A 10,247-nucleotide genomic window follows, 5' to 3' on the forward strand; every position below is an offset into this window, starting at 1 on the left:
ATGTAGCCCAATCCATTATACAAACCAGCCACCCTTCCATTGACTCTGTCTACACTTCCTGCTGCCTTAGCAAAGCAGCCAGCGTAATTAAGAACCCCAGGCATTCTCTCTTCTACTTTCTTCTGTCGGGAAAAAGATACAAAAGTCTGAGGTCACGTACCAACCGACTCAAGAACAGCTTCTTCCCTGCTGCTGTCAAGACTTTTGAATGGACTTAGCTTGCATTAAGTCGATCTTTTTCTATACTCTAGCTATGACTGTAACACTACATTCTGCACTTTATTTCCTTCTTTATGAACGGTATGCTTTGTCTCTAAAGTGCGCAAGAAACAATACTTTTCATTGTATGTTAATACGTGTGACAATAAATCAAATCAAATCACAGTCTAAAGATGTGCTGGTTAGGTGGATTACAGTAACTTCATTGCAGTGTTAATGTAAACCTACTTGTGACTCATAAATTAATTTTTCCTGGGAGGCTTTCTTAAAATGCCAATGCATCAATCCAATAGGAGATTCAGGAGAAAATTCTTCAATGAGAGTGGTGAGAATGTGGAATTCATTGCCACAGGGAGAGGTTGAAATAAACTTTACTGATGCATAAAAGGGGAAGCTGGATAAACAGCTGCGGCAGCAAGGAATACGGGGATAGGCTGATGGGAGCTGAAGTTTACTAAGATTATTTACAGCACAAAAACAGGCAACTCAGCCCATGTTGGTGTTAATGCTCCACACAAACCTCCTCTCACCCTATCAACACAACCTTATATTCCTTTCTCCACAAGGTTTTCATCAACATCAGTACAGACCACCTGAAGTTTAAAGTCTATCTTTATTAGTCACAAGTAAGGCTTGCATTAACACTGCAATGAAGTTACTGTGAAAATCCCCTTGACACCACACTCCCAGCACCTGTTTGGGTCAATGCCCCCTAACCAGCACATCTTTCAGATTGTGGAAGGAAACCAGAGCACCCGGAGGAAACCCACACAGACACAGGAAGAATGTGCAGACTCCACACAGACAGTGACCCAAGTCGGGAATCAAACCCGGGCCCCTGGTGTTGTGAAGCAGCAGTGCTAACTACTATACCACCATGCCGCCCCATCTGGGCTGAATGGCCTTGGCTTTGTTCTTTTCTCCGTCTGTGTGACGTTTTACCATGAACAGCTGCATCTGTCAGCTGAAGACTCGAGCTGCTTCAACCAAAAGAATTTCCCCAGACAATTAAGAGTAAAATGTTGTTTTATTTTGAATTCTCAGTTCCCAAAGCAAATATGCTTCAAACAAAACTTGTGTGATAGTCTGTGAGTGTCTGTATATGAGTGTCTATGACAGTGTGTGTGTGTGTTTAGGGTGTGTCAATGTTTTTATGCATATCTGTGTTTGTACTGGAATTTTACCATCCTGCTCGCCATGGGAATCGGAGCGGGTGAGGGGCAGACAAGATCCGTTGACGTGGATGGGATTTTATGGTTTCTGGATGGGCGAGGCAGTAAAATCCAGTTTCTCTCTCTGTGTATTCATATTTGTATCTGTCTGGTTTCCTGTACATGGGATGTGTGTTCCTCTATGAATCTGGGGGTGCCTGTATTGCTCTGTATATTTCTACGTCTCTGATATGTTTGTGTGTGGGGGAGAGGGGTGAGAGGCTGTGTGATTGTGTGTGTGTATGTGAGGGGGGGGTAGGGTGGAGTTGTGTAAATCTGTGATACTCTGTGTGTGTGTGATTCTGTGTATCTGTGTATGTGTGATTCTGTGTATCTGTGTGTGTGTATCTATGTGTGTGTATCTGTATGATTCTGTGTACGTGTGTCCGTGAGGGACTATATGATTCTGTGTTTGTGTGCTGTGTGGTTCTCTGTATGTTTGTGTGTGTGCATCTGTGGGGTGTATGTGATTGTGTGTGTGTGTGTGTGTGTGTGTGGGGAAGGCCAGGGCTGCTTGATTCTGTGTGTGTATCTGTGTGTGTGTGTGTGTGCATGTGTGTTTACGTGTGTATGTGAGTTTGTATGTATTTGTGTGTACGCACACGTATGTTTATGTGTGTATATGATGGGTGGTTCAGCCCAAGACAAGGTCAATGAAACATTTTCCTTCCATTCCACGTGCCTTTAATTCAGCTCTACACACACTGCAGGTGAAACTGTTTATCAGCACTGGAACAGGCAGGAATTCACAAATTAACAACACATCCATTTACAAATTAAAAACATTGTCATTCAAAAATAAAAACCCTTGAGATCTGTGCTGATGGTTCAATGGGGATAATCTGAGATCAGATTCCAAATCCTTGCCCAGGAACATTCAGCAAAAGCTGCTACATATTCAACCTTAACACTTGCTGAAACGCCTTCAGTGACTGAAAGCCTTGACTGTGATGCCCTCTGTAGCCAAATAGGCCACCGCCACCAGGGGGCATCTGTTACCTCGTCCAGGGAAAGAGAGAGAAAGAGAATAATAACTAGTGTAGCTCATTGCTAGAGACATGCTGAGAGCTCGGGAGAACGATAGTATAGGTTCAGTGCACAGAGAATCAGTTTGTATTCACCTAATGAGATAATTCTTACTAAAATCACAATGTATTCAAGAGTGACATTAGGTGGAACAGAGATCACAGTTACAGCGAGCAGTCCCTTTCAGGCTGCTTACGAGACATCAGACAAAAACCAGCAAGATAAACAATGTGTCTGACACATTCAACAACTCGAGTGACAGAACAATATTTCAAATTCATCTTTTAAACATCTTTTGAGTTTCCAGGAGGACACAGTGATGGGGTTTGATTGCTGAGACAACTCAGACTAACCTAAGGGTCTCCAGATATACTGCCAATCGTGCATCATTCACCGGCTGGGGAAGGTGCAGAGCTCCTTATACTGAACAGAACTCCACTGGACACTGTACATGTAGCAGGAGAACTGGCTTTACAGTGATATGGATTCAGTTTAAAGTTCCTGGGTGGTCCATTTTGGGATTTGTCAGATGCTGCAGTTCAATAAGAGGCTGCAGGAGATTTGGAGAACTTCCTCCAGAATTGGGGTTGAGCACACATCGCAGTCCAACACTCCTGGCGCCGTACTGAGGGAGTGCCACACTACCGGGGGCGCTGACTTCAGGATGAGTTATTAAACCAATATGTATCTCTCGGGTGGATATAAAGGATCCCAGGACAATATCTGAAGAAGGATCTCCCCAGTTCCTGCACCAATATCTATTCCTCATCCAGCCTCCCTAAGTACAGATTATCTGGTCATTCCACAGTGCTGTTTATGGGAGCTTGCTATGTAAAAACTGGCTGTCACTTTTCCTACATTACAACAGAACCCTTCCTTCAATTCTACAGCCATTATGTGACCCACTGCATATTCTTTTTCAGTTTGGTTTGCAAACCTATAAAGAAAATGCTTCAATTTTTTCATACAGAAGATAAACATCCAGCAAACAGCCAGGTCTCACTTAGTCATAGATCATGGACATTCTCCTGGGGCTACTCAGTCACTTCATCTTAACTGCATATCTGGTCAAGCACCCTAGAAATCTGTGCTCTAATCCTCTATCCCCCGAACCATACCAATCTCCCTCGGTACACAGAGAGGATGCACAACACCTGATTACTAACTCACCCTGAATTCTACCAACACTGATGGACTAAGCAACACCCACTAATGAAACCTCAGTGTATTGTAAGCCTCTACCCCTCCTGTAGATCAGTTTGAGAAAGTAAATAGGAGGCCATTCAGCCCCTCAAATCTGCTGTCCCATTCAATGAGATCATGGTTGATCTGCGGCCTAACTCCACATGCCCACTTCTGCTCCATATCCTCTCTAAACCCGTGATTAACAAAAACGTATCAATCTCAGATTTAAAATTAACAATCGATTCAGCTTCAGGGTTGCCTTTTACAGAAGAGAGTTCCTAATTTCTACCGCCCTTTGTGTGAAAAAGTGTTTCTGAATTTTACTCCTGAGAATTCTGGTTCTGATTTGTGGACAATTCTGCCTGTCCTACACTCTCCAGCCAACAGAAATAATGGACAGGATTTTCCATTCCCCCTGCCACATGTTTGGTGACGGCAGATGCGGTCAGCCATTGGCCGGCAGTGGGATCTTCCAGACCCGCCGCTGTCACATTGTTTGTACCCTCCACTGCCGGGAAACTGGTGTTGAGGGAGAGGGTCACCATCGATGTAACCAGAAAATCTTGCTGGCAAGAACGGCCAGAAAATCCGACCCAATGTCTCATCCTAACTATTCCCCATAATATTTTGAAAAATATATGTAAAAGAACTTTTCAAAGAATGCCTTAAGCCTCTGATTTCCAGGGAATGCAACCCTAATGTGTAATCTCGATTGGTACTTTAGCTCTCAAAGCCCAGGTATTATTCTGATAAATCTGTATGAAGGTGTGTCTGTCAAACATGCCTAACATCGAAACTTCCTGCACAGCAAACCCCCTCCACCCACTCCCCCAGTAACTCCCCCCATCCCCACCCAGGATGATACTTTCCTACCAGCCACTTGTTTCTCTGCGTCTCCCCAACAATCAGCACGGTCTCTGCCTCACTGCAACCCAGGGATATTACAGAAAACAGTCAAAGACATTGAAGCGAATCACAGAAAACTAGGTACAAACGACAAGACATGAGCAACACTCTCTACGTGTGATTGTCTAAATCTCTTGGACTTGTTGTTGCTCTGAAACAGACTATCTGTAATTGCAGACACCATGAAGACATAAATGATTATATTTTTTAAGTAAATATTTATCTCTATCAGCAGCTGTATGCAGTGCAGCCAGGTATAAACCTACACGCAGTGCCTGTTTTTAAGTTCTGATTAATTAGATTTTAGTTATATACATTTTTTATTTTGTAAGGCTCGTTAAAACGTCTATGACTCATTATACTCTGGATTTTAATTGGATCTTTTAGTTAATGCAGTTTTCATTGACAAAGATAATGCCCGTCTCCCCACTCTGGGTGCTGGAGGAAGGAGTGAGCTGATTGATGCACTGGGTTAAGTTAGGGAGAGACACTCAGCACTCTGCTTCACTGCGTGCTGCAGAGAGTCTTCAATGATTCATGTACTGCAGTGCTCACAGTGGATAGCTAGAGTAACAGTGTAAAAGGTAACACACAGCGATGCAGGGACAGGGGATATTTGACATTAAACAATGTCAAGACTGGAGAACCACATTTCCCACATTAACAACAATAAAGCAACACTTAAAAAAAGGCATCATTAACCGTGAAGCAGATTTGAGCACCCTGAGGTTACAAAGGCGCTATATAAATGCACGTTCTTTCTCTTTTCCTTTATAAGATGGCCATTCTCCCTCAGTTACTAGCATCGACAAGTCTCAGGAATTTATTTCATTCATTATCCTGTTCTCTGTCTCTCACTCCTGTCCTAAGCCTGTTAACTCTCACTGATCTGCAGGCTGCTGGCTCATATTACCCTCCAGTAGCTTACCTTACTCTTCAGAGCGTGAATGAGTCGCAGCAAGTTAGTCGCAGTGGATCCCAGTTCAGCCCAGGCAGGGAGCAGGGAGCCTGACTGACTGCTGCCTGCACTCCAATACTGCAGTGTTAAACCCCGTACCATAACCCAGAACAACAAATAAACTGCACATACATGAAGTCAGACAACATTAGTGATACGACAGACAGGTGCAGCTGAACATTATCAGATGTCCATGAATTTCTCCCTCCTTTCCCAGTATGTCCTGGATATTGTTTCTGAATATTGCGTCATTTTGAAATCCTGTTCATTTCTTCTTGCTGTGTCTGTGCAGAGACGACACTGGGAGGCTGGGTGAATCAGTAGGGAGAGAGAGAGCAGTGACTACACGGAGTGAAGATTCAGGCCTGCCTTCTAGGAGAACAACTGCTGATACAGTGATCACTGGTCAAACAACACAGGGAATTGAAACGCAGACTGCCTCTTTGCTGACACTGAGTTTGGCAATCGCCGCTGGTCAGATCAACAGATGAATCTTTAACATATTCACCAAGACGCTGGCTTAGGGACTCCTCCAAGGCCCGTTCTATTAATGGAGACCTTTGCTGTTAAAACAAGTCTCCAATTCACTAGCAGAAATTTCTAGGTTTACAATTCATTCTTTCACTCACCCTTCCCAGAGAGGTGCAGCCGGCCGAGGTGAGGCACAGCCTTGCATTTGCTTCGGATTTCGCCACCAACCCTTTTTGAATTGAAGCACTCTCCTACCTGAGCAATCAGTTGTTTCAGGGCCCAGCCAGTAGGATGGTCACAGTTGCATTTTGGAAAAGCTGCAAAGCCTACACGGTTAGTCAGATAAGGAGTGTGAAATCATTTAAGAAAATAAATATTATGAAATATTGCGGGCAATTAAGGTCTTGTCCTGACTCGTGCAGTTTGCGTTCTTACATTTGTGCCTGATTGAATTTTCTGTGAATTGTTTTGGCCGGGTTAACAGATACAAAGGTCACCCATGACTGGTGTTTATTCCCATGCTCAGATATAAAGCATTGGTAGCCCTCACCCTGCAGTCTACCAGCAGCCTGTGTGCATTACACAGAACATGGCTAATGTCATTAAACAACAATGGGAGAGTCTGAGGACACGGAGCCAACAGAGCCACAGTCAGATTTCTTTCTGGGCACAGTTAAGAGTCTCTTGTCCTCAAACTCCTCCACCGCATTGGGCTTGAGTTTCCCATTCTGCCCTTGCGTGTCCTTGGCAGGCTCAATGAAGGCCACACGTCGATCCATGGCCGCTTTCTCCCCGGAGAGGTCGTGGATGGAAGTGGCGCTCAGTATGGATGAATGAATGCTCTCCTCCTGCTGGCTCTTCTGCTTATCAGCTTTGCTCCTGCACCAACAGTGACACGGCGTGAGGTACAAGTAAATGAGAACCAAAATCACACTGGCAACACACCCGACCAGAGTGGTGTAGGCCGTGTTCAACGACTCATGTGTAGGACTCACTGTGGAATTGTGCACCTTCAGTTGCACGTGGATGGTCTCGTTGAACTGGCTGCTGGTGGCCAGGCAAGTGTAAGTCCCTGAATCTTCCAGTCTCAGGTTCCCAAGCCACAGACTGCCGTTGGGAAACATCTTGAGACTTTGGTTGTTGCGGCCGGCCTGTATGGTCTCGTTGTCTGGGGTCACCCACACTTTTGTCATGTTCCTCAACCTGGTGTCGCAGTGAAAGGTCAAGGTGCCTTCTAGGAAAGCCTCCACCTCTGAATCAACGATGGTGCTGCAGTTCATGTAGTCCTCTTGCAGCTCAAAGAGCTTGATGGACACCTTGTGGTTTAAGGGAAGGATGCATTTAAACTCGTTCCTGAAGTCCACTGCAGAATTGAACTGCCGAGCATGCCACTGGGTGACCATCAGATAAAGGTTACAATGGCAGACCAGGGGGTTGTTGTGTATATAAAGACCATTCTTGAGGTAGGCAGGTAGATTGTTGAGTTCCTGAACAGGCAGGGACTTTATCTTGTTACTTGACACATCCAACAGTTCCAGTCCAGACAGCCTGGTACTTTCCTTCACTAACTCCTGGGGGAAACGCGTTATCAGGTTCTGGCTCAGATAGAGCTTCTTCAGCCTGTCCAATCCTTCAAAGGCCGTTCTGTCAATCTGAGAGATCTGATTGTTGTACAACAACAGCACCTCCAACTCCTCCAGCCCCTGGAAGTGTAACTCTTCCAGAGCTTTGAGTTTGTTGGAGGACAGGTCGAGGTATTTCAAATGCGGTACCTCAGTGAAAGCTTCTTCAGAGGTGAAAAACAAGCCATTGTGGCTGAGGAGCAGCGTGTGGAGCCTCAGCAGGCGGACCTTGGTCCACTCAGCTCTCAGGCGAGTCAGGCTGTTGTAGCTGAGATCCAGGACTGCTGTATACTCTGGCAGAGAGTTGGGGATGTTAACCAGCTCCTTTTTTGAGCAACTGACGATGTTACTGGCACAGATGCAGTCGGAATGGCAGTTCAGTGCAGACACACTCATGGGACAGTGGTTACATAGAGTCACTAGAAGCAAAACAGACAGGGAAGGAATTCCAGAATGATATCCTCCAGTAAGGCAGGACTCCAAGAGGCAAATGAGCCACATTGTGAGGCTTCAGCAAGTGGTCATTGAGCGCACCAGAGTAGACCAGGGTTCACATCACATAGGAGAGAGGGGCTGGCTGAAGAGAAACGATTCTGACAGCGAGAGATTGTCTTTGAATCCATAAATAATTGAACAGAGTGCAGGGTGCAAGTGGGAGCAGGCATTGTGCCACAACCCTGCATTTACCAACAAAAGTCACTGCTTTGCTTGCAGCCATCCCTGCCATTTAACCCATTGCACCTCTCACCCTGGGGTTCGCTGATGGGAATCAGTCTGCAGGCTGGGAAGAAGCGATGTCTCTGCCCCTTGTGCAGGGCTGGCTGTCAGTGAGTCTCCGGGCTGGCGGCTCCTCACCTCCCCGGCTCCATCCTCCTGAAATCCGGATCAACATTGAACACCCCAGCGGCGGCTCGGTGCTTCAAGGCGGCCAGGAGAGGGGATCACCGGCTCGGCTTTGGGGAAGGGCTGGAGGGAGCAGGAGCCCGGGAATTCCAGCCTGCAGGAGAGCAGGGAGAAGGTGCACAGCAGGATCCCAGGCTGAGAGCTCAGCCCCGCCTGCTTGGCCAATGTTTATCTCTCTGCTCTTCCCCCATTGGAGGAGAGCAACGTCCATCCGCTACTCTTTTACCAATCCCACCAGCCCATTGGTCAGAAACCTGTAGCCTACTGTCCAATGGGCAGTGGCTGAGGGTTAACCCTTTGGTTGCCAGTTTCTCTCTTGTATTTACTGCAGTGAGCTGCCAATCTCTGCAATGTCACCCCGGCAAAAACAACAAGATTCCCCCCCCCCCTCCACCTTCTCAGCAAGAATATTCTTTAATGTTTTATAGTTTTGCAGATTTAATTGGGGATCAGTCCCCCCTCCCCCGAGGCTGAGGCTCCAATATCTCAATGTGATCGAGGGGAAAACGCAGCAACTTTTAAAATGCGGATTTCAAGCTCTCATCATCTTAGCGGGGCTGGATGTTGAAATAGGATTTGATTCAGTTACACACCGTGTTATTCTCCACCGGCTGATACCTGATATTAATATTCCGTCGCATGCTTCTTTTAATTACGTTTGAAATAATGCAATTTGAATGAGTCATGATGTCTAAGTCATTGTCCTTTCCTCCAGTGAGACAATCTCCGTGACAGAATCCAACTACACCAGAGGCAGCAATGATGTAATTCTCTTCCTTGTTACCCATGTCATATTTAATTTGTCATTGATTTAATCAGTGCTGGAAGATGCAGTAAAGAGACGAGCTGCAGCTTGCATTTCTGTAGCGCCTTTTTCACCGCCTCAGAAAATCCCAAAGGTGTTTTACAGCCAATGAATCATTTTATTAGTGCAGCAATCGATTTGCGCAAAGTAAGTGCCAACATACATCTCCAGAACTAGGGGGTCATAAGGACCTTATAGAACGGACGTGAGGAGAAATTTCATCACCCAGAGGGTGGTGAATGTGTGGAATTCACTCCCACAGAATGTAGTTGTGGTCAAAGTGTTGTCTGTTTTCAAAAAGGAATTAGATATAGGTTTTGAGGCTAAAGGATTCAAGGGATATGGGAGGAAGGGGGGGAATCAGGATATTGAATTTGATAATCAGCCATGATCAAAATGAATTGTGAAGCAAGCTCAAAAGGCTAAATGGCCTACTGCTGCTTCTAGTTTCCAAATTTCTATGTAACATATAGCAATGAAATGAGTGACCAGCTTATCCACATTAGCTGTCATTTATTAAATTGTAAGTCATTGTTTAAGAAAGGATAGGGAATTATTTTATTTATTTTGAAAAGGTCTTCTAAATTTAAAGCCATGGTTTGCTCATCTTGCTCCATGTGGGAAGCTGGGCACATTTCCAGTGCCCGGGACCAACATGTGTGCAAGAAGAGTGTCCAGCTGCAGCTGATTTGACAAGAAAGTATTCAATGAAAAGAAGGACACTAGGGAGTTCTGTGGAACAAAGGGATGTTGGCATGTTTGTCCGCGGACCTCTGAAAGCTGAAGGGCATGTTAATAGGGTGGTGAGAAAGGCATATGGGATATTTGCCTTTATCAATCGAAGTGTAGATTTCAAAAGCAGAGAAATCATGTTGGAGTTGTGTAGAACTTTGGTGAGGCCACAGAGTACTGTGTGCAGTTCTGGTCACCCCATCATTGGA

General features: G+C 45.4%; 1 protein-coding gene across 1 annotated transcript in view; it reads right to left on the bottom strand.

The window, feature by feature from the left end:
• amigo1 (adhesion molecule with Ig-like domain 1) overlaps positions 1-8,610 on the bottom strand; it is a 44,916-nt gene extending 36,306 nt beyond the window's left edge. The window contains exon 1 of the mRNA XM_080209672.1: positions 5,476-8,610. Coding sequence (XP_080065798.1) covers positions 6,579-8,099 — 1,521 coding nt within the window. The 5' untranslated portion in view covers positions 8,100-8,610 and the 3' untranslated portion in view covers positions 5,476-6,578. The remainder of the gene's footprint in view (positions 1-5,475) is intronic.
• Positions 8,611-10,247: the final 1,637 nt, after the last annotated feature.

The sequence above is a fragment of the Carcharhinus amblyrhynchos genome, chromosome 22 (genome assembly GCF_965287045.1).
Source record: "Carcharhinus amblyrhynchos chromosome 22, sCarAmb.v2.hapA, whole genome shotgun sequence".
Taxonomy (NCBI): domain Eukaryota; kingdom Metazoa; phylum Chordata; class Chondrichthyes; order Carcharhiniformes; family Carcharhinidae; genus Carcharhinus; species Carcharhinus amblyrhynchos.